At 37.1% G+C, this 27,167-nt stretch overlaps 1 protein-coding gene across 3 annotated transcripts in view; it reads left to right on the top strand.

Annotated features, from left to right (window-relative positions):
* LOC101801794 (rho GTPase-activating protein 42) overlaps window positions 1-27,167 on the top strand; it is a 168,629-nt gene that overhangs the window by 15,859 nt on the left and 125,603 nt on the right. For all 3 annotated transcript variants that reach the window (XM_072032761.1, XM_072032762.1, XM_027467816.3), the window contains exon 2: window positions 23,157-23,252. In XM_072032761.1, coding sequence (XP_071888862.1) covers window positions 23,157-23,252 — 96 coding nt within the window. The remainder of the gene's footprint in view (window positions 1-23,156; window positions 23,253-27,167) is intronic.

The raw sequence follows: 27,167 nt of genomic DNA, 5'->3' as shown, positions 1-27,167 counted from the left end.
AGAGTTTTTCATCCACTGGTGCCCCGAAAGTCTTTCTCCATTTACCACCTGTTGTTTATCCTTGGATTGTAGGATTGAAAATAAAAACACGAATATTTAAGTCATTTGTTTGGCATTGCTTTAAGTTTAATTTGGTCCTATTTTCCCTTCCTTTCCCCCCTCTATGTCCCAAGAGACAAATTCCAGTTGAGGTCTCAGGACCAAGTAAATCTAACGCACAGGATCCACTCTTTAGTTATTTTTAGCTATTTTAGTCAACTTCCACTTGCTTCCTTTGGTTCCATTCAAACTGAAGAACTTATGATGTTTCTTTTCTTATACAACATTGGTAACTGTGTATATCATACTGCTTTTTCTCTTTAGTGCCTCCTCTGTGAAGTTGAAATACAGCAAGTTAGAAATGTGATTATTCTTCTTTTATTTACGTTGCCACAGCACAGCAATGATGTAATTCTTTGTTTTATTGATTCAGTTCTTTCACTCTTGGCTCTTAATGCAACATGTCCCTAATCTCCCTGGGAGCGGTAATCAGCTTAAATTTGCAAAAATAACATTGCCAATCACATCTTTTTCTTTTTTTTTTCTTACCAGCTTTTTGACAGTTTCCAAGTCATTTGGCAGTAAAATATGTGTTCTACTAACTGTCACAATTCCTGCTGTCATTGGCACTCCAGAGCCTCTTTGATTTGTTTTCTCTGAGAAGCTCCAGTTTTCAAAACACCTTCTGAGTTCAGTACTCTTACACAATGAAAACTCACTTTCATGCCTCCTTTTGTCACTTGTCTTGAGGAGACGCCATGAAGAACTGTGTGTTCCTGGATTAAATGTCAGTCTTGCAGTATTTTGTTGAACGTTTAATGTACCCAAAAGAATGTTGTGCTATTTTGACAAATGTTTCTCTTGTCCCTTTTAAAATTAAAATGGCACTTAGACAATTACATATTTGTACCTATAGTACATGATGGCAACATTACTGTGCAGTGAGCCATGATCTGATCTTGTGAATAGTAGTGAGCATGGTAGGAGTGTTGAGTATTTTTCATTTTTTTTGTTTGTTTAATTTCTAAACATACCAAGTGATTCAAATCTATTTGTTTTTTTTGTTTGTTTGTTTGTTTGTTTTCTTCTTATGGGGGTCTTGAGTGCTCAGTGCAGGGCATAGGGAAAGGGACTATGAGGGTCTGTACTAGTGGGCTGGAGTCTCTGTGTGTCAAATCCCACGTCTGGATTCTTGGCACTTATAAAAATTACTGTGGTTGAATGTCCAGTTTTGTCTCAGTAAAATAGTAATTACATTTTGGGGGAGGTTATCTTCTTTAACTTCTGACCATCTTTGACTATACAGGTAGTAATTCTGTGTGGCCTGTCTTTTACAGTGTATTTGCATTTAAGAGGCAGTTAAGTGTTACTAAGTATTTCCCTTCCACATCAGTTTCCACATATGACTTTATTTAAAATAAAATAAAATAAGTGACTAAATCCATTAAATACTGTATTTTAAAAGTTGTATGGATTTGTTTTTGTTTTTGTTTTTTTTTTGTTTGTTTGTTTTTTAAGCACTGAAAGCTGGCATTTCTGTGTTATTGTGGGAGGGGATCTTAAAACACATGGTTATTCTCTGAAACTTTTTTTTTGAACAAAATAGCAAAGGAGTTCAGCAAATTTAGGTGAAGCTTAATAGATTCTTCAGATTTCTGCCGCAGTGACGCAGAGCTTGTGATAGTGTTGTATGCCATACTGTGCAGTAAAAAATGTGTCACACTGTTCTGTTGAACTTCCTTGAAAGTGTATGTTGGCTCTTTAAAAATGAACTCTAACACTCATTTGATTCCTGCTTCGGTATAATGTAAGGCTTTTATCTGTGTCTCTTTGAGAAATTTTAGAGGAGGGGTTTAGGGAGTTCTTGCTATGGGAGAGAGCCAGAGGTACTGTGTGGGATTTGGTGTCTCTGAAAGCTGGCTTCTGCTTCTGAAATGATGTTTGAAAGGTTATAGAGTATTTTTATTTTTTAAAGAAAACCTTAAAGTGACAAGACACAACCAATTTTCCAATTCTGCAAAACATTTTTTTTTCCCATATTATTCAGTCAATAATTAAATCCTACTTTTATTGAAATACAATTTTCAGGTTTGGGAAGGCTACTTGACTTTAGAGATGTCAACATGTCTGCAGTTTTCAGAGGAGCCATATACTGTGCCTTCAGACCTTCAGTACCAGGAGAACTCAGCTTCTAAAATATAATCGATGAGGAAAAGTTCCAGATCACAGTAGAATTTTGCTAAAGTTCCCCCAGGCACTCTCAAATAGCCCTGCTTCACGGCCAGATTTATCTAACTGGGTTTTGAATCCAATTGTCCTGTTAGAGTCCATAGCAGTCTGTGATGATAGGAAGCAAATTTCACGATTTAAGTGTATGCTGCATGGACAAAAGTCTTTCCTTTCCTTCTTCTGTCAGTTACTTGGTTATTTTGTCTGATTATGGTAATTTCTGTCCTCTGAGAAACAGTAACTGTTGCCTTTATGCAATGTCCTTTGTCATCCTTCTTTGTGCCTTCTTCATAGTGACTTTTTGAGATAGATTGACAAGAAATTTTGTAGAAAACTCAAGGTGTGAGTACATTTTAATAATGATATTTTCTGCTTTACTCCCTCTTTCTCTAATAACCCTTAGTATTTTTGACTATTGCTGAGTATTGAATTGACATTGTAGAAGACTTGCCTACAGTGATTCCAAGATATTTCCAGAGTATTAAAACTAATGTAAACCCCGTCACTGTATGGATATAACTGAAACATTTTTTCTATAACTGAAATTTCCATGTGCGTTAATGTGTGATATTCCACATGTCATTTTCATCTGTCGCCTTATTTCCCTGTCATTTAAGGTTGTGACATCCTACTGCTGCCTTCAAGAAAGTTCAAAATGAAAGCTCATCAAAAACATCTCTATCAGCAGCAAGCTGCTGACATTCTTTTTCCAGTCTGATCCCTAGATTTTTTTTTTTTATGTCTGTGTTAAATAGTAAGGCTCCTCTGAGGTCCACAAATGAATTATCTGGCATGAAAGAGAAATGTTGATAGTGATAATACAGAAAATCTGCTAAAACCTGGTCCTATTACAAGAATCATTTCTTGCTGTCATTGTGCACTGAGAATTGTGACACCAGTTCAGTAGGTCTACTCTCTCAGTTTCCAGATCCTTCAGTATTTACTGGCTTCAAGTCACGTCCTCTTCTGGTGTTTCTTTCAGGAGATTAATAGCTGCACTGAGCTTGAATATACACTTTGCACAATTCAATACTTACCAGAACTGAATCTTTAAGAGAAGAGTCTTCTGCTACCCTCCCTACAGCACTGCCACTGCTCTCCCTTGGTCCTTAGGGAGATTTGTTTGAATGATAAAATATACCAGGAATATATTGTTTGAATGATAAAATATACCAGGAATATGTTGGTTGCTTCAGGAGTATGGAAGAACAAGAGCTAAAAGCTCTTGCATTCTCACTGGAGTGTGATTTTCAGAAATGCATATCTCTGTACTTGAAAAGCTGTTGTGCAAGCAGCCCTTGGTAATAAGAATTTTTCTTTCTTTCTTTCTTTCTTTCTTTCTTTCTTTTTTTTTTTTTTTTTTTTTTTGCATTCAGGTAATTCGTATCCATGTTGGGCAGCAGTCTTTGTCAATCTCTTTTTATTTTTTTTTTTTCTGCCAATGAATAGAAATAGTTCACGAGAATGCCAGTTCTGACTTGTGATGTATTTTGGAAAAAGCTGTGTGAGACCTTTTTGGAGGTGTCAGCCATCTCTTCTACTGAATGTGAGTTAGAGAGGTCTAGGCAGCCAATTTTCTTTCATAAATGATGTACTATTGTTCAAAATTTGTATTAATACAAATACTTGATCCTAAAAACTGACCTCAAGCCCTTGGCTTTTGGCTATCTCCTTTTCCTCCATTACACACTGCATAGAAGAATAACTCACATATAGAATGTATCTTTTTATTTTCTCTTCTTTCCTCTCTTTTCCTTTTTTTTTTTTTTCTTTTTCCCAGTTGTCTTGAGAGTCTTCTTTTAGCTATCTGTAAATACTTGAAAGGATAACATTAAGAAAAAAGTGACTTTGGAGCTCTTAGTCTATGTTTTTTGAGGGACGTTCCCGTTTACAAGAGACAAGGGACAATCTACTCCATCTGTAAATTCCATCTGTAAATTATGCAGATGAGGGCAATAAAAATAATTACTGTGAACAGATATTGTCCAAGCAGGTCTGTTATTGGAAAGTAGGATGACTAAGCATAGAAAATTTACTTCGTCCTCTTTTGTATGTTAGAGAGATTTTTGTACTGATAAAACATTCCCAGAAGCCACAAAGAGAAACTCAGTTTTATTGCTAGCATTGAAAATGGAGAAATATTTGAAAGCATGGTGTAGGTGTACTGTGCCTTCATCCTTGAGGTTTGTTACAGTGGTCTTCATTTTATGCATTATTTCCAGTTAATGCTAGGTGTATCGTTCTGTTACTGTACACTTCCTACTGAAAGGAAGAGCTGTATCTTATATTTTTTGGGTTGTCTTTTGTTAGCTTGAATGTCGTCCATGTTGCATAGCCTTCTGCATTTTATTTTACAATAACTTTTGTCAGTGATAAGTTTTATCCGGTAGAGGTTTATCAGGGCCTTCTGCAGTCATGCATGCGATAACAAAGAGGAAATGTTCAGATAACTGTATTGTTTTGTACTATTGCAGTAACTGTACTCTCATTTATTTTTTTTTCTTGCAGTAATCATTTACACATACACTTGAAAATTACCAGAGTTTTAACCTAAAAGCCTCAAGAAATCAAAATTCTCCAAAGCCTTTCTTCTTCATTTCTCGGGGGGGGGGTTGATGAGAAGCAGAATCTGACTTATTCACACCTATACAAGCTAGGAAAGTTTGCAGTTGTAGCATGTTAGCCGCCAGAAAAATCAGTTCAAAAAAACGTTCTTAAGCTGAAGACTACTCAATTCTGCTGCTAAGGCAGAATTTTTGAGGGTTATTATAGGATTGTTTTTCTTAATGGGAAGTTTCATTTTTCATGTTAGAAATAGGAGGGGAGAAAAGAAAGACTACCTGAATGTCATTGAGATTTTGGTGTTACAGGTCACTGTTCTTGTTTGGTTTGGTTGGTACCTGTTTTCATAATAACTGCGTATGTATGTTGGTGTCCTCCAAAACCAATAGGAAAGTAATGTGCAACGAGGCTATGTCATCCTTCAGATTAGTTCTCTCATCCATAATGAATTACTGCTTCCCACACTAATTTTGAGCACAGTCTTTACCCAGGTTATAATTAATATTCCACAGTGATTTTTTTTAATTTTCTCATCCAACCATTAAGAAAATTGACAGCAGATCACACAAGATTAATTTGCATATTTATCTTGATGGTATGATATCAGGTTAAAATTATTAGCTCTTTGGCTGCTCAGTAATGAGCATGATGAACTTGCATTGGGGGTAGTTTCAGTGATAGCAGTGCTGTGGGTTCTTGTCTGTGCAAAGGGGATCCTAGGAGTATTGTTGTGTATTGAAGGGTGCTTGTAAAAAGATTTAGCAAGCCTGTCTTCAGGAAGAATTGGCTTGATAAGAGGTGTTTTGTTGCATTGTATATTTATGGAGCCAGAGAATCACAGTCAGTAATGTGAAACCTGTTACAACAGCCAGCGGGAGTCATTGCGGTCTCTCTTGACAATGTGTAGATTGGGGGGTACTTAATTCAGAAACAATTAACAAAATACAATGACTCCTTTGGAGACACTATGCATCATCCTGTGTTAGATCCAAGGATATTTGTAAAACCATCTGTTTATTGGATGCTATGATATTGAATCACAGAATTGGTTGAGGTTGGAAGGGACCTCTGGGTCCATCTGGTCCAGCTCCTGCTCAAGCAGGGATACCCAGAGAAGGCTGCCCAGGACCATGTCTAGGAGGTTTGGAAGATCTCCAAGGAGCCTCTCTGGATAACTTGTGCCAGGGCTCTCTCACCTGCACAACACAGAAGTGCTGCCTGGTGCTCAGAGGGAGCCTCCTGTGTGCCCGTTTGTGCCCATTGCCTCCTGTCCTGGCACTGGGTACCACTGAGCAGAGCCTGGCTCTGTCCTCTTTGCACCTTCCTTTCAGGTATTTACAAACACTGACGAGATCCCCCTGAGCCTCCTCTTCTCCAGGCTGAACAGGCCCAGCTCTCTCAGCCTCTCCTCACAGAAGAGGTGCTCCAGTCCCTTCATCAGCTTGGTGGCTCTTCACTGGACTCTTTCCAGTATGTCCATGTCTCTCTTGTACTGCGGGGGTCCCAGAACTGGGCACAGGAGTCCAGGTGCAGCCTCACCAAGGCTGAGTAGAGAGAAAGGATCACCGCTTTTGACCTGCTGCTGATACTTTGCCTAATACAGCCAAGAATACCATTTGCCTTCTTAGCAGCAAGGGCACATTTTAGGAAATGTAAAAATTAAGGAATTAAATATAAAAATATATAAAAATATATAAAAAATATATTTTTTTAACCTATTTAGTGCTATGTTTTTCCTTCTTGCAGCCTCTATTTTAATGTGCTCTGTTTACTTATGTCAAGGAAGCTAAAATGAACGTTTTAGGAAGAGGGTGTTTTACTTGGCTACTTCTGCAGTCTCCTGAGTAATGCAAAAAGATTGTAGGCTCTTCATTGATTCATATTTACTTACATGTTCAGCTGAGAGCTGAGGTTGGAACAGCATTGCAGGAGATATAGAGAGCCTGCTGAAAGAAGCATCCATTGCAGTAAAGGGTTTTACATGCTCATGAAAAGAAGAAATGCTGCATCTGGAGAGTGAGCTCCAAGATCTGGACTGTCATATCTGTCCTCTGTCGCTTCAGTTCATGTTGCTTGTTGTAAGCCATAAATGCTTCCTAGACTAACTGAACCTTTTTTTACCCTTACAGAAAGAATTTGTAAAGAATTGATGATTTCAAAATTGCAGCCACTTACAGAACTTGCCTTTAATCTTGTTGAGGTTTCCCATTTTTTGATGAGAAGTGTAACTTCGTGGAAATGTTCTTCCTTGTATTGAATGGAAGATAGAGGCCACTATGTTAAGCACAGCTGGGCTTATAAAATGGAATCTGCAATTCCTTTAAGCCTCTTTTCATTGAGAAAAGGGAGAGGAGGGTGTACTGAAACGGAAATCTAGCCAGCCAGTGAGCTGTGAGCCATACAGAGCTTGTGCTCCTAGCACGGTCTTACTGGAGGCATCCTGGAGGGAAAATGATGTTATTGCAGTGATGGCAGGGAAATTCAGCCGTCACTATGTAGGCAAAAATACAGTTTTATGGTTAAACACCAAATTTTGCTTTATGGATACCCTAATAACAAGGAACTAGTTCAGGCTCAGAGTATTTCTGGTTTTTTCTTCATCCTCCTGATGAACTATTGACTTATTAAAGCTTTTCTACTGTGTGTAAACAAGTTGGGTGGATATTTTCCAAAAGCATCATTATGAGCTATTCCAGTTTCATTCTGTGTATTGCGAGAAGGAATTTTTCCCTAGAAGAAAACCTGGCCAGGCTTTCTCTAGAACTTGTACATAGGCAAAGAAACGCTCGATTTTCTTCCCTGGATATTGATTCTTGAGATGTGGCTGTGATGAGGTTACAGACTGCAGGATTCAGGATTATCAGGATTTTGAGAAAGAGAAATGAATTTCTGCTGCACTTGAAAACTAAAAGAAACATTTAACATGCAAAAAATCCTACATTAAGGTAATTTAAATATAAAGGATTCCAGTTAGGAGAGAGTTCAGTTATGGAAGCCTTAATCATTCTGTCCTGGTTTTGTTCTAGTCTAAAAAAAAGATGCTTGAACTACATTTTAGTAAGTGACTGTTAATCAAGGAGCCATGATTATGTGTGGTGTGTTCCTTATGTTTTTGGAGACTGACTTGAAACAGACACAGCACTGAGTGCTGTAGCTGAAGTAACTGGGCATTCTGGAGGGGCTGCTTTAAATGGATCAAAACAAGTTATGTTTTTACTTTCTTTTTAATGAAGTTAGGGGTTTCTTCTCTTCTTTTAATATACAACTTTTTTTTTTTTTTTAAATGATGTTCCTTTGGAAGAAAAAATGATGTCTTTCGTGGGGACAGGGAGGTGTGAGAAGCTGCATTTTTTCCAGCTCTGGTTAGCATCTCCTACTCTGAAGGGGAAGGCATCTGGAGTAATGGGCATGAAGCAGGGACCCAGCCGGGCTCGCCTAATCACCACTTCCCTGTGTGGCCTTAGGCAATCTTGCTTTTAGCATCTCCATCCGTTAAATAGGGTAATGATGGTGCATGTTACCTAGAAATACATTTATTCTACTTTCTTTATAGACTTGGCTTGCATGAAGGATGAGATAATTCTGTATTCATTACAGGATTTGGATGGTATGCAGTAAGTAATACTGGGAGGAGAAGAGGACTGAGGAATACTGAACTCTGAGGAAGAAAACAAATTTTGAATAGCTGTGTGTTTGGTGACCACCCTCGTGCTAAGAACTAAGTTAGGAAAAATTTTGAAGGAAGAGGGTAAAGATAATCCGTGTGCATGAAAACACTAAGGGTGGTAGTGGTGAAGCTGTACAGGCAGTCTTCACTGGAAGCCTTTTGAGTGCTTGCTTGATAGCCCAAATCAAGTTTTGTCATTTGCTACTTAGTTATTTTTACTGTTTGAAGTTATGCTTAGCACAGACCACTAAACAAGTCTTTGCTGAGAGAATTACAGCCTTGAAGTTGACTCAAGGGTACTCCTCCTGTGACTCCAGAGCAGTTAAAGATGATACAGCCTCCACCTGCCGGACATCGCTGATCTCCTGGAGAATATCTCCCATTGAGGGATATGGCCAACTTCTTTTCAGTGGTCTGTGGGGACAGGACAAGGGGCAATGGCCACAAAATGGAGCACAGGAAGTTCTGCACCAACATGTAAAAAAACTTCTTCATGGTGAAGTTGATGGAGCACTGGGACAGGCTGCCCACGGAGGTTGTGGAGTCTCCTTCTCTGGAGATATTTATTCAAGGCCCATCTGGACGCCTACCTGGGCAACCTGCTTTAGGGAACCTGCTTTGGCAGGGGGGTTGGATCCAATGATCTCTCGAGGTCCCTTCTAACTCCTACAATTCTGTGATTCTGTGATATTTCAGGAAGTAAGGAAGTAAGATCCGTGATCCTTAGTTCTGCAGCACTAACTCAGCTTCTCTTCTATCACTGTTTTTAGTTAAAATAGGTGACCGTGCGTTGAAAAAGCTTGATTACTGAACCATGGTGGTGAATTGGCTTGTCTGTGAGAGCGTTAACCTTCTCCTAGTAGTGATCAGCTGATGGTGTCTTGACTCATTTGAGCTATTGCAAAACGTATGTGTACAAATCTTCGTATGGAAAGCATAACAATGACCTTGCTGGGTTGGACCCAAGGTTTACCTGGCCTTATATCCTGCCTCTGGATATGAGTAAGTGCTGTGATGTGAGTTGTATTTTTTTTTTTTGTCTCCTCTCACACACAGTGGTGAATGCCTAGGCTAGGGTATAAGACCAGGCAAGAATGTAGTGATACTTCCGCTGCCTCCAGCGGTTTGTGGCTTGAAGATTTCCTGAGCAAGAGGTTATGCCTTTAATAGCTCTCAATGGACTTTTCTTCTGTGAACTTCTCTAGTCCTTCCTTGAACCCACATAAATTTTTAATATCCACAGTATCCGGTGGCAGGGAGTTCCTTGATTTAATACACATTTTGTGAAAAAGCATCTTCTTGTTCTGAGTTTACTTTTTGCTATGTCAGATAGCCTTTTGTTTTTACTTTCAAAGAGATGGCCACCATTTCTGTAAAGCTTGTCATTTTGTGGAGCTCTTATAACTCCCCAGTTGTCTTTTTCAGGCTGATGATTGTTAGCACATTTCTTTAAGAAGATATTCCTGCTGTTATTTACCCATGCCACATATCTCTATGTCTTTCACAGCAGGTTTGGGATGGTGTGAAGGAGTAAGGCAAAATATGCCCATAATATTTAAATGCAGGCTTGTCGTGGATTGATGGAGTGGCATTTTGATATATTGGTTTGTTTCTTTTTCCAATTTCAAATAATTACTGTTTGATTTGCTTTTTGACCAGGCCTGAGTATACAGTAATAAAACACTTTAGTTATTATTTAGATGTTTTAATGACAAGATCTCATTTGTGAGTGATAGTAGTAAGTTCAGAACTCATTACGCATGCCTTAATGTAAACAGTACTAGTACTAATGGATACTAAGATTATTAATTAAAGGCTATCACCCTGACACAGTGATAACAAGAGGATGTTGTCGTATGTTCCTAAATCTTTCCGTGTCAGGAAAGTAGAACAAAATTCCAGAGAATAAGCGTTGTTTTTTTTTTTTTGTTTTTGTTTTTTTATTATTAAAAAAAAAAGAGTCCAGCAAATGAAATATGTAGACGCTTAGTTGGTGCTTCACACAAGTTTTGACTTAAAAAAAACTGGGCAGACTTCAGCAGAAAATATCATTAAAGCTCCTTATTTTGTCTGAGAATTTAAGTAAGAGATTCCAGCAAAATGAACGTGAGAGATATGAGGGATGCTTTGTTTTTCCTGTAAAATATGAAGAGCCTATTCTTAGAAATAATTGTGTACTTTGAGAGAAACTTAATATAATTACTGCCTTTTATGGGGTTTGTTTTTTGCCCTCTGTCAGAATGCAGTAAAACTGGAGGGTATGTACGATACAGACACTATTTCAGAGCTGTTAAGGAAATAGCATCACATCTAAACTGGAGTAAACTGTAAACTTTTGGGGAACACTTGATTCTCAAGCTCTACAAACAGGAGCTCTCACAGTGAAACAGATTCACAGTTGTGCATTTCCTTATTTAAAGGAGCATGTTTATTTTTTGGCTATTTTTCCCCAATACTAAAATGTGGGTATTTTGGTAACAGATTCTGCGGTTTGCTGTACTGTGTATGCTTAAGTTTAAATTATCTAAAAGGTATTTTTAAGTCTTTCAAGTACTTTCATTATTTTCATCTCTGCATTTTCTAAATACCTTTCATATTTCTAAGGTTTTAAATAGAATATTAAGATAGTTTGTTGCACAAATCTGATGTGTTTGCTATCCATTCTCCCTAAGCAGTGGGAAGTAGGTAAGTAGTGAGCCAGCTCTGTGGCAGACTATCTGGGTACAAGAAACTTCTTCAGGCCAAATTTGGTACGATGGTTAGTGCCGTTTAACTTCACTGGACAAAATCCTGCTTGATCTGGGGTCTCAGTTCTGTCCTCCCTGTCTGGAAGTGCATATCTGAGTCTGTAAACAAATGCTACTTACATCTGTGCGTGTGTTTGTAAAATAAATAAATAAATATAAACAGTGCTATGTGTAGTACTGAAGTTCTTGTGACTGTGATATTAGTTGTCTGATCAAAGAAATCTAATCAGATGTTGTATTCCAGAGCTCTAAGAGCTCAAAAGAATTTCATACAGAATGTGTTTCATTTCCTTTAAAGCAAAGTGGTAGTATTTTTTTAATGAGTTAAATATACACACTTTAACTTTTTCCCCCTCTCCTCCTCCTCCTCTTCTTACAAAACATTTTACTTTGTTGCCCAAGTGCAGAAGGCTTTGCCAGGAAGAAGAGTGAGCAAAGCTTCTGTTTCCCATGACCCTCAACTCTAATGTTGTTCCAAGGGCTCACTGCTCACAAATGCCTTGATAACTGCTTTCATTCCTTGCAGCCCTCCCCCTCCTCCAGCCTGATGTGCCTGATCCTCCTTCCAGCAGCTGTCTTCGCAGAACTGGGGGAATGGACCTCGTGTAAAAATCATGCACATGTGTGCACTTAAAGATTTATTGGAAAAAATCATACAGCTAGAGATCTGTATGTTTTGGGGGTAATCATTGCAGTGATTTATTCTTGCTTTTCCTGGAAGCAGTTTGTTTACAGCTCCATGTTTGTACCAAAACTGAGCAACTCTATTTTTTCCCACTTGAATATACATTTAGGTAATGGTACTGGTGAGGACAGTGCATCTCCTTCTGCACGTATACAGAGCAGAAATGGCAGAACTAATCTTGCACATGTACTGAGAACTGTGGTTCCTTCTCCATGTGTTAAAACAGCTTTCTTTACATTATGAAATTGTATTACAATATATTACTTTGTTTTTTGCTGTCTCTAAATAGGCATAGGCATTTAAAAAAAAAAAAAATCCTCTGGATTCATTGTTAGATCAAGAACAAACAGAAAACAGCATATTTTAAAACACTACTACTACTGCACCAGTGTCTTACATTGCACTAGAAATCTGGGAATTCCCATGTTTTTTCTGGCAACTCCTAGGTTGCTAGACAGGAAGTCACTTTCTGCTTTTTCAACCTCTGGCAGCATCTGGTCTTAGTTTCTCTGTCCTTTTTTTGTGGTACTTCTCCGCCTGCTCACATTCTCTGGGATGTGTCAGGAGGAGTGAGAAATGACGGCAGCAAGCCTGATAAAAACTGTATTTTGAGCAAGGAGGATGGGGGGAAAGACTGGGCTGTGGATCCCGTTCACTGGGAAAGGCTGACACTGTTCTGGGAAATCAGCAAACATCCACGGGGTGGAGGAAGAATGTGGAAGATCATAAAAGAGCGTGTAAAATCCCCAGAAGGAGCGAGAGAAAGTATGTTGAGGGTCAAAGCACATTTGCAGGGAAGAAAGCTTAAGAACCTAGGATGGATAACGGAGTGGTAGAAAACTATGCAGGAGTTCACCTAAAATGATAAGAATACGAAAAACTAACAACAGAAATTATAGGGAAAATGTTAACATCTAGCTTTTTCCAACTCTCTACATTTTCAGTATAATCTTATGCTAAGGCTGCTGCTTTAGATTATTTGTCATTCAAACAGCCGTTGAAACAAAATGGCAATTAATTGATTGTGCATGAAAAAAGGATGAAAACTGGTATGTATGCAGTGTAGGGTAGGTCTAGCAGTTCTGTGTGTCTGTGTGCCTTTGAATTATATACCATGTTGTGGTATCTGTATTAATACTACAAATGCTGAAAGATGTTGTGTGCTTATATCCAAGATTTTAGAGCAGCCTTGCGTTGCGTTCAGTTAACTAAGCTGGTGTTGCACAAGGCTCTTACCTGGTATTATTTTCAATATCCTTTTGTGGCATAAAAATTAATTTATGACCAAGGCTATATGAACAGAGGACCCATGAGATCAGCTATGTACTGGGATCCGCCAAGGCTACTCTTCAAGAGACCATCATTCTGTACCTTTTTAGAAAGTGTAGCAAAATGTATGGAAAGGCAGTAGGCTTAGGAAGATATACATAACGCTTAACTGAAGTAAGCAATTTGAATGTTAGATAAATCTGTGAACAATAAAGGAGGATCAGGAGGAATTATTTACTATGTGCTATAGGAAGATATAAGCTTCTTTTCAGGTATATTTCATGTCATACTTTACTGAATGGTTAAAAAGTTAGGCTCAAGAGCTGAGATCTTCTGATATAGAGCTATGAAAAATAGTTTTATCAGTGGACCCAAGGAAAATATTGAGTAAGTGCCAATTTTCTGTAATTTTAGAATGGAGAGCAGCAGGGAAATGTGCTTATATTAAGGGAAAGCTATGTGTATGAATACACAGTACAAAAAAAAAAAAGAAAAAAAAAGATTTATTCTTCTCTAACACAGAGGGTTCTGTAAATATTGGAATCCATTCTGTGGATCTTGGACAAAAAGTTCACTGAATGAAAATGAGTATGTTTGCAAAACTGGCATTGTATAGAAATGTTTTGTTTGAGTATAACTTCGAAAAATATAATAATATACTAGAAATAGTACTGAGTTGGACCCTACAGCCAATCTTCATAATTTCAGAAGTAAAATGAAACCAAATGCGTTCTGGAACTTTCAGCCATATTTGTGGAAAATATGCAGCAAATTGCAATCGGTGGCAAAGGACGATTTGCCTTTCTGCATTTAACCTTATCATTAGTTACTTGTAAAGGTTTTATTGTTGCATTTAGCTCTGAATATGGTTTTAGGGTTGGAAGGGTTTGAGCCTAGTAATTCCCTGCATGGTCAGTTTGTTTACTAATCAAATGCAGCAGTATAGTTGAACATGCAGTCATATGAACTAAAGTTCTGGGAAAGACAGGATTTTTTAGTAATGAGGTATAATGAGAATTAAAATGCAAGGAGGTAGGAACATTGAAACAAAACAGAATTACATTGCTTAATACAGCACAAAACTGTGAAGCTACATTTATGCCTTAATTTAGAGAAGCAGATTTGCAGAACATACTACCTGGTGTCTTCCAGATTGCTGCTTACAGTACATGTTCACTATAAACAAACATTTTTTGTTACCTTTGCTTCTTTCTTTTATGTTTAGTACAGTACAAAGTCAAAACTAGTTAGTCATCGTATAGACTTTACAGCTTTTGCATAGTAAACAAAAATTCTTTTATTTATTTTCTTCTACTTAGGTGAATAAAGTTAGGCTTCTACATCCATAGACCAAAGTGAGTTGGGGTCAAGAGAGGTATAGTGAAAATAGGGGTGGAATACTACCAATTTTGTCGATAGTATTTTTGTTTTAGACAATTATGCTTCTGGGGAGTTTTAGTATGATTTTATTAGGAGATCATGTCTCAAATACAGTGCAAATGTGGCCACCCCCCCTCCGTCCCCCCCTCAAACTCTCATATAAACATCAATATTCTGTTCTAGAATCAATATTCTGTTCTGTTCTATTCTCTTCCTCAAGAACATGTTGGATTTAGTGCTTAACCATAGAGAAATGCTAAGAATATTGAAAGTACTTTAAAAGTTTCTAACATAAGAAATCTGGGTTTTAAAGAAGTTGGAGTAAATAGCTGTCAAGTTTGTAGGAGATACAGATTTTTCAATAGCTCTTGCATCATAGTGTTAAGAAAGTGGGGATTTTGTTGTGTTCAGTCAAGGGGATTTCTCTGTGCTCATTAGAATGAGAAAGTAAATTATGGGCTTTTCTCATGGAAATATTCACGAGTAAGAAAACGACACTGAAAAAATTTTGAACTGCTATAGTGCTTTATTTAACCCCAGAGGAATGCAACAGTGCGTGGACTACGTGTTGACATATTCTGTTGATGTCCTTTTCCTTGAGATTATGAGAAAGAAATTAGTTTCTCTGGAATTAAAGAGGAAAACATTGAGCTTAAGGTGGAAAAGCAATGTGGGGTTGTTTGTTTTAGTTGTGCAGCATTGTTCCGTGAATAGCAAGCTGGCAAAGAACATAGACCAAAGGAGCTGGCAAATACGGGGGATAAAGAGTTCATTGACAGCAACAATGAAACTCTGTGTCAGTACAGAGCAATGGCCCTTGTGCTGCAAAATCTTTGGCTCTAGACACTGGACTAAGTATCCCATTGTGGTCATTTCTTGTGGCTTCTTCGTTAGAAGGCATTATGGCAGGTGGCCAGCACTAGCTCCAGCTGCCCCTGCAGACAGCCTCTCTGCTGTGCTAGCTTGCCCTCTGTTTCTGCAGAAATTTGGGAAAAAATGGGATCGCTTGTAGGAGGGGTGTTGTTGTGTGCGTCTTTTATGATAGAATAGTTAATTTGTTATTCAAATTAATTCAGTCGAGTTATGAAGAATAGAAAGTGTGTGTGCACATGAAAGTGTAAATAAATTCATCTAAGGCACTTCTAAGACTAGAAGGCAGTCTTCCATGCAGTGGTACAGGCTGTGAACCTTGTGCGCTTGGAAAGACTCTAGTGATAGAAGTCACTTAAAACTGAAGGTGGCAGAAGCTATTTCGTCTGGTTTTGCAGATTTATGTTTGTGTTTAAAAGGAATGCTAGCATGCATTTTGAATTGCTTTCTAACTGTACGTGATATGGGCATGCCCTGGTGTTGTGGTGGTGATGTTTGTTGAGCTGTGATTACCTCTTCTGGCAGCAAAAGGCAGAATTCTGTTAACATAAACAGCTTGTGTAAATTAATTGCAGTTCTGAGATGTGAGGAAAACATCCCCATGCTGCTTTGAGCAAATTTGTAAGCCCATTACAGGTCCCCTTGTTTGGACAGACCTGCTATTGTATGTATGAAATGGGAAGATTTTCTATATGTGACAGTTACTCTGGTGGTTGATTTTCACTATTTTTCGTGTTAAAGTAATAACAAGTGATGAAGAGCGGAAAGAGGAGAAAACTGCGGGGAAAAAAATGCATTTTAATGCTGTTTTCTAAATTAAGACCAACAACTGTGAAGCTGAGCTTTCTAATGAGAAAGCCCTCGAAGCAGGAGGGAATTTGAAATATAATGGTGATAGACACGATCTTGTATGATCACTGCTCTTAACTGCTTAATCATTCATACTGCCTAAATATAATCATGCTGCCAGCTGATGTGTTTACAGTCTCTGATGTGGAAAAAGATGTCCCACTGTGACATGTTCTAGTTACAATCAAATTGACTGTAGCACACACAGGAGCTGTTGAAGTTCAGTGCTTCTCAGTGGGGTGTTCTTGTTCCTCCAGCTTATTTCTGGCTGTTGATACAGCTCACCTCCTTGAAGGTCCTTCTTGTAGAAAATAACAAAACCGAGGCAATTCCCAGTTCATCTCCACAACAAAGAAGCATATCATGAAGTATTTAAGGAGACATATATCTCACAACTATTTTCCTGGATAAATAATGTTTTAAATACTTGTATTTATAATATTGATCTCCCCCCCACCCTTTTTTTATGTTTACTTGTATCCATTTTTAAATGTTTCCTTGCCTCTGTCTTTTGGTGTAGTAGGAATGCTGAAAATCATGCCTGTAGCTGCTCGTTCACAATAACAATGTCTCTATTATATATCTACATCTTCAAGTGTCTAGGTAACTTAGCCAGAAAAAGTGTTTATAGGATGAGAATTGCTTTCAAGAAAATGAATTTATGAAAATGAATCAATTAAAAGAAAAAAATGTGAACCGCTCAGGTACCTGAGGTATGAGGTACTGAGAAGGAGTAAAAGTCAGTGACCTTAATAAATGGTTCCCCGAGTTTTACCATGCCATTTTATCAAGTACTCCAGCAATATCACTCCCTTTCTGCTGCTTTATTCGCGTATTGCAGTTGGTCAGTGCTCGCTTTTGCTTGAGTTCTGCTAAACCTGTCTGTCAGTGCACCAGAAAATCACAGATCACTCAGCTCCACAGAACATCTTCAGTTGTACATGGTAGAGGAAACAAATGGCTCAAAGATGTGAAACACCAAAGGTAGCTGTGCTCGGTCTCCATTCCCATCTTCAGCTGCCCCAAAATTCAGCCTACTGCAGACCTGTGTGGAGTATCCTGCCAGCTCAGCCATTGCCCCTTTGCTACAGCTGCCTTTGAAGCCGTACAGTAATAACCAGCTTTGTGTCAGATCACCAGATATCTTGCTGTTATTATTTAGCCAGAGTGTCTGCTGTTTGAAGTCTGTTTTACTGCATTCCTGCCTGTGCTCGGGAGTTAATTTAGGCATGTTTAATCTTCTCACTAGGTTTCAGCTGCTATTTTTCTTTATTAACCTAGTGAGTGATATCAAGCTTTACCAGGATGATTGACAGCAATCGGGAAGAGTGTTGGTTACTGGAATTTCATTTCCAAATGAAATTATCCTTGTAAGTAAACAAGTAGAAAGACTTCAGTTTTGTGTTGTGTGAGAGCAGTTTCTTGAAGGCTGTTACCAGGGTGGCGGTATGGGTCCTTAGCAAGTGCACCAAACATCTGCTTTTGGAGCTTTTTGAAGTCCTGTGTGTAAAGGGCTTGGGCTTTTTTCTGTTCCTCTAGCGGCAGACTGGCAAAAGAAACCCTCGCACCCCAACCAAAACAAAATTTGTGTGCTTACCAACTTGCAGAAAACTTCTCAAGAACTTCTCAAGTTTCCTTATCTGTGGAACTTAATCTTTCTCGTCAAGGGCTGTGCCAAAACTAATACACTCAGTGTTTTGTCCTTTAGGTAATGGCATCCATCATTTCATCACTTTGTTGTGATATTTTGTCCCCTCCTCCTTAAAGCTTTATACAAGAATTTAATTTTGTCATCTCTTTAACAAACCTAGGACGAGAAGGTTGAGGAACAATTCTCGTAATGCAAGGGAGTGCATCTTCCTATGCTCAGCATGTAAGGTCTTATCTGAAGCCTAAAATAAACTAATATTATCACAGTTCAAATTCAATCTATTTTTTTGGCAGTTTGAAGCAAAGCAAGTCTTAAATAAACCTGACTTTTAGTGTAATGCATTTTTTTCCTTTTTTTTTTTTTTTTATTGGGTAAATATGTATTAAGAAGATTGATCGAAAATATAAAAGTGTCAACTTCAGGAAGAAGTGGTTTCCAGTAGAGTAATGTGTTTCCTGCTTTCTCTGTGACTTTCCTGAATAAATGATGCCTTTTACTATTCTTTTATTAGCAATATGATACTGATACTTGGAAATATATGTACCAGTGTTTAACACTGTTGTGATATTGCTTTCTTGTGGTTAAGCTGCATTATCCTCTCATTGTTTCCAGCCATACTGCGGTATGTTTCTTTTAGTACTGCCTCTGACAAAACTCCACAACCCCTCCTAGCTGGCCGTTTGACTTGATTCAGCCCTGACTAAAACAGGCAGCTCCACTTCAGTTATTTCCCTCCCCTAACTATAAGCAGAGTGTAGGTGGCTGCTCATGACTATATGTCCCACTGCTAATCTGAACTGATTACTCCTTTGGAATTGGGGAATGCAGGACACACAAGGTAGGTGAGTAATGTTGGAAAACAAATGGTAGCAGAAGATGAAGTTGCCAATTAGCAGTTCACCCCTCTGGCAACTGAGGGGTGTCAGAGTGCATTTTTTTTCTTTCCCTGGCACCATTTGAGAGCCTGCAGAAGAGTAAGGGCAACAACACTGAGGTTATCAAGACCTATGAGTGGCCATCCTTCCCTGGATGTGCTTCCTTGGATGTGCATCCTTCCCTGGCTTGTGCTGTCAGTGAGTAATGCTGATAAAGCTTTTATAGTAATTTGCAAGATCAGCACACTGAAGAGAATTTCTGACCTGGGCAAAGTGAAATATCCTGGTGGAGGTGGACTCCACAGAAAGGGGGAGATGACTATTAGGATGTACTCATTAGAAAATGAGTAAGTCCTGTGATGCTACGTAGCCTGCAGATCTTAAAAAGCTAATTTGTATGGTGTGATGGATCTTCCTACATCCAGAAAGAGCAGAATGTATTGAGGCTTCTCAGTGGCATTAAGACTCTGGGATGTATGGCAGTGAGAAGTCTTTGCTCCATTTCTCTTATTTTATTTATTTATTTGAGGTATTATGGATTGCATCTGATTTAATTCAGTTTTGAATCTTTGGATCACTAAAAAGAGGCCTGCTTATTTCACAGCTGGTTCTTTTGTTTTATTATAGAATCATTGAAATGCTTGGGTTGGAAGGGTCCTTAAAGATAGCTGGTTCCAACCCCCTGCCATGGGCAGGGACACCTCCCACCAGACCAGGTTGCCCAAAGCCCCATCCAGCCTGGCCTTGAACACCTCCAGGGATGGGGCATCCACAGCTTCTCTGAGCAGCCTGTGCCAGGGCCTCACTGTCCTCTGACTGAAGAATTTCCACCGTACATCTAATCTAAGTCTGCCCTGTTTTAGTTTAAAACCATTACCCCTTGTCCTATCATTATCTGCCTGAGTAAAACGTTGCTCTCGACCTTTTTTTATAAGCCCCATTAAGGTATTGAAAGGCTGCAGTGAGGTCTCCTCGGAGCCTGAACGGCTTTATCCTTAACACAATGTCTTCTATTATTTTCAAGCTCTTAAATAGGTCTTACGTAGAGCCAGAAATCTCCAAATGTATCATTTTGGGTAGTTTGAACAAGTTATCTAATGAGCTATTTAATTTTTATTACTTTTTTCTTAGCCAACATTTTGAAGTTAAATTCAGTATGCTTTCTTCAGGTTCAAAACCTATAAGCATTAATAAAGTGATTTACTGACACAGTGAAAGAGATATCAGCATCTGTGTGTGACTAATCCGGTATATAAAGTGGAGGCTCCACCTTGTGTATTTTTATCATTTGTTTTCCTTTCCCTTGACTTTTGTTCCAGTGAACCCTGCACATGGAGAAGAGTGATAGGGAAGAGTCCATGCTCCCTCATTTCCTTCCATATTCACAGAGATGACAGTCATTATGGATAGTTAGTAGATTGTCCAGAGGAAATAAATCTGTAGTCCTATTAGTGACAGATAGCTTTTACATTTTGCTAGTACTTATCATAGAGCATCTTCTTCATTCATTTGCATTAGGGCCATTTTATTCCTTTCAGCACCAGTTGGTGTGCAGCAGTTTCATAGAGGTACTTAGGACTTGGTGAAGTGACTTGGTGGAAGAGCCAGCAATAAAACTATGGTTCTTCCCTTTAAACTCAAAGCAATATGCTGCATACAAATTAAAGTTTGTGTCTTTCTATGAGCTGTAGAATAGTTAGTTACATAGATATCAGAGACGTTATTTCTGTAAAACAGAGAGTGCTTCTTTCTTTATAAAGATTTATTTTCATCTATGCTAACAGTAGGAAACACTGTGTTTAGCTTCAAAGTTGTTAGTACATTTAATAATAAACTTTTCATTTTTAGGAAATGTGGTAGGAAATGTTCAGTAAGGATGAAATAATTAGATTCAGTGTGGCTTTTGATGGAAAACATAGTATATTTTGATAATGATAAGATTTTTCAGTGGCAGGAAATTACAGGTGAATCTGCTTGATAACATTCTACTACCAGTGTCAATACACTGTGAAGGACAGTGTTGAATAAAAATAGGATTTACCGAGAAAATTATGTAATGCAAATTGAAGGAAGCTTTATCAAGGCAGCATATTTTCATCTAAAGAAAATACCAAAACTCTTTTTTGTTCAGTATATAAAAAGAAGTAATTTAAAAAAGCAGATGGAATATATATTTAAAAAGAAAAGGTCTGAGAAGTAACTTTCAAATACTGTAAATCATTGCTAAATAATTCTCACTGATACGGTTCTCAAGAAGTTACTTTCAAATACTGTAAGTCATTGCTAAATAATTCTCACTGATACAGTTCACAGTTTTCTTTTAAAGGAAATATATTAGCTAAATTTCTGGAAAAAAAAAAACAAAACAACCAACAAACAAACAAACAGGTAACAGATATTTAAGAGCTGCTGTGGTAATTTTATGTTAATTTTTTTCAAGTAGTCAAAGATGTAGTGGATGTAGGTTGAAGTAGAGGGTACATCTTTCCTTGGAAGGAGGAGCATTCTTTTCCTTTTTTTTTTTTTTTTTATGCTGTTTATCAAAAAAATACAGATTTCGTTTACCCATTTCTTTATATCCTAGCTATTTATCTGATACATATATATATTTATATTTTATATATAAATATATATATATAATGATATAAATCATTATAGAAAGGAATACCTGAAATATCAGAAATACCTGTTTATACCTGAATTTTCTAAAGACTGTTGGGTCTGATGTCAGACTGATGTACGCTATAGCTGCATGTAAGCATGGTGGATAGCAGATTTGAGCCCAGGAGTGGGTTTTGGCTCACTGGTGCCTGCCAGCTAGAGGCCAGTCTGAAAGCAGCAGGCACTGAGCAAACATGGGCAGGGCAAAACCTTGGTAAGGACCATGACTTCTGATAATGGTCACCTTCAATTACAAAAAAAAATTATTTGCAGTTATCTTATTGTGTGGACTCTGATTTGAAAGGATTTTGAAAGGTTTTCAACTCTTACTGTGTGTAGGATAATGGCATGTTTTTTAATTGCTGGAGATTGTTCATATTTAAATAATAGTGTGTGTCTGTCTGTCTTGATTTAAGACAATAGATGAATATCTGCATTTATACATTAGATTTTATTCCTGCCAGGAAAAAAGTTAGCCTTCCAGTTTCACATCCAGCTTTTAGGATAGTGGTGCAGCTAACTGAGTATTATATGGCTTTACAAGAGTGGTGCCTTAAGGCAGTTACAGAATACCGGAATGGTTTGAATTGGAAGGGACCTCTGGAGGCCATCTGGTTCAAGCTCAGCTGGGGCCACCAGGAGCTGCTTGCCTGGGACCACGTCCAGGTGGTTTTGAGAAGATATCCAAGAATGGGTACATGATGCTTTTGGATCAAAGTTTATGACTTGGCTTTGGTTCATATCTTATCCTCACAATGTATTTTGATTAGATTTAATGGATATCAGACTCTTAATTGCCAGTTTTCCTAGCTTCTGAACAGACAACTTAGATATGTCCTCAAGGACATGGAGAATTGTAGCTGTCATTCAGGGATCATCTAGACTGATAGCATTTGTAAGTCTTGACTAAGTTTGTTCATTACCACATTCATCTACACATTTGTTGTTCGCATACCCAGTGAAGGAAAGAATGGATTTATATGGTTACATTGATATTTTATTTTTATTATGAATGTTGTTTGCCGGAGTGTATAGAATCCTAATGAAATTTTATGCTATGAAGTTTGGATTACTTTGACATTTCCTTGGGACCTAAGACCCACTGTGTGTGATTCAGAGAAAACAGTGCTCATAGTGCATGGGCAACCTAGTTGATTAGCAAACACTTTTTTTTCCCCCTTGATTTCTTTTTACAAAGCTTTTATGTAATACTTTACGATGATAGTGTATAGTGAATACACACATATAGTGAATAGCTAGCATTTATTTTTTGGCAGTGTCATGTATTAAAGAAATTATCATGACTTTTATTTTAATCTGTGAACTAATCTTGTAGTATTTTAAACAACAGTAGTCTGCCTACATAAGTGATTTACCACTAGTTGTTGATATCTTACAATATTTTTCAATAAATATAACAGTTCTTAGTTCTTCAGTTCTCAACATAATTTATGTATTAGTGTTCAAAACATGGCATCCAGTATGTTTCGGTGGGTTTCTGGGATGTCTCAAGTAGTTGGATTTTAAATGGTGATAGGAATTAAATGAAATTACTGTGCAAAAAAGATATTAGAAAGGAAACTTTGGGAAAAAAAGAAAAAACATTAAATATTGCTCCACTTGTGGTGGAGTAATTCTGATTTTTTTTCTCTTTCTTTCTCTTGAATTTTAGATTTATCCATGGCAGTGCAAAAATTTTCACAGTCTTTGCAAGATTTCCAATTTGAGTGTATTGGAGATGCTGAAACTGATGATGAAATTAATATTGGTAAGTATGTTCTGCAATATTTTTTAGTTTGTTAAATGTTTACTGTGGTATCACTGTTACAATGGGGCTGTTAATTGTATAATGGTGCATATAACAAAAATCGAAAAACTTACGTGGAAACTGCAAATTTTAAAAATAGTTGTCAAAAAACCTGTCTTCATGAAGCAGTTTGGTTCACTGTAGTTCTAAGAACTCAACAGTACTTTGTCAACTGAGTCAACCCTGAATCTTCTAAGTCCTGCTGCTGTTTTAACTTTAGACAGTGCTCTTTGGGATACTAAAAGGTGTGCAAGTTTACCATGAAATAACCTGGGTCTGCAAAAAGCACTTAAGTACCTAGTAAGACACAGGAAGTATTTAAGAGTCTTAAGACAGGAATATGTTCTTTACAACTTGAGCATTCCTAAGTATATAGTTGTCTGAGTTTTTGCCAATAAAATTTACTAGCTGCATAATGTTATGTTGCTGTGCACTCTCAGGCCTGAACAGCTCAGCTTGTCTTGAACATACATCTCTTTAATATCTTCAAAATATTCTTCCTTCAGCAGACCTAGTCCTGAAAACACATCTGGCATTCAGAAATTGTACCCCTTTTTATTCCACAGCATTGCTGCAATTGCAGTGATGCTTTTGGGCAGCAGCACAGCAGCTGGGATGCTCTAGCTCCTGTCGTCGAGAAACCTGGTTACTAATCCATCTTCAGAACGACTAGGTTCAGTGTCATGAGTCTTAGATACCACGTGGCTTCCACATTTCTCCTAAAACATCTGGGAGGAAGGGAGGTGTGGTTGTTAAAGAGTTGCTTCTAAAAATAAGTAATCTGGCAGTACAATAAGGAATGTAGGACTTGTTATTATTTAAAAATAAAAAAGTAATTAAAAGGACACACATAGTACAGAGGGGAAACTCAAGATTTGGGCTTTTCCAAGTGTATCTCTTAAGATAGTCTCTTTTCAAATGTCTTCACCCTTCACTGTTTCCCTTTTCCTGTGAGAGTTAGTTAGATGTTGGAAAAAAGGCTACTTTCTTTCACAGGCAAGGTTTACCTCACCTTCATCCTACACCTTTGTGATGGTTAGAAAGCTGTTCTCAAAGATAGCTGGTATTTGTTCACTGTCTTCCACTAACCTTTTATGAGGGAGGACTTATTAAAAATTTTGTAAACACTGACATATAAAAAGAGGAGAGTGAAAACACTGAGCTGCTTCTATTCAGACGTAAATCTGCATGCGTTCTTTAGCTGTATCAAAATTGGAGAAGTTCAACCCAAAAGGTTTGATAAGAGATTTATTTTTTTCATAATAAACATAACAATAAACATAACATAAAAGACATAATAAAAAGAGGCAACTTGTGCTCATTAATTATAGCCAGTTTCTCACCTTTTTCGTTGAGGACACCAACTCTGAGCATAAATTATTTTTTCTGTTCAAACTACAGCTCCTTCATCAAACCAGATGCACCCAGTATTACATCTGTTGCAAAAACAATTTACTGAAGGTCTTGGCAGTATTTGGAAAAGATCGCTTGTGTGTTCTGGTCAAATAAAAACAATTAATATAGAGGCGTTAATGTAATAATAAGTATTGGTTCGTTAATATTAAGTGCAGATCATTTTAATTGAAGTGAAACTTATGTCTTTGTATTTAAAAAGCAATATGGAATTAAGAGCCAACTGATAGGTGATGTAAATTTAAAAGCATCTTTGAGAATTCCTTCCTAATAAACAAAAATAAGTAACAAAACAAAAGAATAGTATTTGATCAGCTTATTGATAAGCTTACATATGAAAATTCTTTAAATTGTTTTTTAATTAACTACTACACTAAATAGTTACTTTCTGATTTCATACAAATCGGTTTCTTAAATAGGAATATATAATACCATCTTATGGTTATACATTTGGAAATTACTTGGGAGGTATGGAAAGAGTGAAAATTAGTATCCAAATTTAGTAGTTTCATGTGTGAATTTTATTCCTTTGCAGATTTTCTTAAAATGTTCAAAAAACTAGAAAAGCATTTTTGTCCATGACCATGAAGCACTGTGTATTCCAGTTTACTAAATGCAATACTTTGTTCTGTGATTTCCTTTTTTTTTCTGAATAGTTAAATATACAAAATACTAAAAACTAATCATTTGTTTATTGCACTCTTTAACATTCTGCATATTATTTCTTGTCTGTTAAAGTTAATTGCACATATTTTATGCATTTAGACTAAATCTACAGTATCTCAAAGTTTATGTCTCAGATTTGGTCAGAAACATTTCTGAAGACATAAGGGTTTGTATTTAAAATGAGGTGAGAGGACAAGGAGGACTTTCATTTTACTTGTAACCTAAATGTAGCAAAGAAAAGACATTTTATTGTTTGGACGTTAACAGCCATTTAAAACTATTTAGGAAAAAACAGGGTTCATGAAGCTTGACAGCTGATCTATTTCACTTGGAGCTTCAAAGAAGGGATTTCTAGCTTCTAAGGCAACTATCCCTTGATGGATTGTCGTGTACATCAAAGAAGCTTATAAGAGTAAAAGGTAAATTGACAGGAATCAAATTCAAGTCTAACAGAACTTGAATGATACTGTGTGCTTTTATAGGGTAAGTCTCAATTTTTGATCTCCCTAGAGCAGTGACCTAGAATTTGTCCATATCTTTAACGTGCCCCAACAAGCTCAATGTATTTTTTTTTTATTTTTATTTTTATTTTTTTTAAATCATCAAAGACAGCTTTGTGTAGATGAATCCTGCTCTCTGTATCTCCTTCTGTCTTCACCTCCTTTAAGAAGAGCTATGATTGTGCATGCCTCTGGAAAATTTTACTTCAGTCTCCGGTGATACTCTGATTTGATGACTTTTGTATAAAACCACCAAATACATAGGGACTTAATACAGGGACTACGTTCTGAAGATTTTAAAGCATTTCCATTTCAAGAATGGTGTTAGAAATGCATGCTAATATTACCTCCTGAATAAGGCTTCTTCTTTCAGAATGTCATTATTGTTTTTTTAAAAAAAAAGTTTCAACTTTTTAAAAAATTGGAACATAGGGGATTTTTTTTTTTTTTTTTAACTATAAAAAGTTAAAAACGGAGTTGATTGCTCTGTGTACTTCGATGTGAAAACAGAGTTGCAGGTCCCTGTTCATTAGCTAAACGTGCTCAATATACAAAGAATTATGATAGAATTCTTCAGATTTATTTTAATTAATTTAATATTTAATCCAGTGTTGGATTGGAATTTATTTTTCTTTCAATTATCATAATTGATTTAAATATATATGATTTCTTACTGTTTATTTTAAAATGTTTACTTCTTTTGTAGAAGTGATGTCCCTTTTTGACAAAAATATATGTGGTTATGGCTGTAACATGCATTTCATGTATTCTTTGTACACTGTTGTGAATTGTGAAATTGTGAAAACTTATCTACTTAGCCACTTTCTGACTTACCATGCCCAGTTTAGAATCAGACACTTTGTGCCCATGTTATAAGTTGTTCCTCTGATTTTCTTCAGTAAGCAGGCTGGCTTGTTCCTCAAATCAAATACAACTTGATTTTTTTTATTTTTTATTTTTTTTATTTTCTGAACTGTAGACATGGAGGATTCATACTATAAAAAGCCTTTTCAGATTTAAGATCTGTCAACAACTTCAGTTTCTCATTTAAAAATAAACATCTAAAACAATTATCAGTGTTGTCTCTTACTCTGTTTCAAAATGCACATGGCAGCATGTGATGTGCAGCGTTACAAAAGCCATAATATTACTGGTTAATAGCACATGAACATTAGTTCCAGTGTCATATGATTCAGTCAAACTCTAATCTTTTGTATGATTGAAATTTGTGCATAAGGTGGCATCTTAACACTAAAACCATTAATCATCAACACTAAAAAAGCATGGTAATGAAGGC

The sequence above is a fragment of the Anas platyrhynchos genome, chromosome 1 (assembly GCF_047663525.1).
Source record: "Anas platyrhynchos isolate ZD024472 breed Pekin duck chromosome 1, IASCAAS_PekinDuck_T2T, whole genome shotgun sequence".
Classification (NCBI taxonomy): Eukaryota; Metazoa; Chordata; class Aves; order Anseriformes; family Anatidae; genus Anas; species Anas platyrhynchos.
This window is presented reverse-complemented; position numbering and strand designations above follow the sequence as displayed.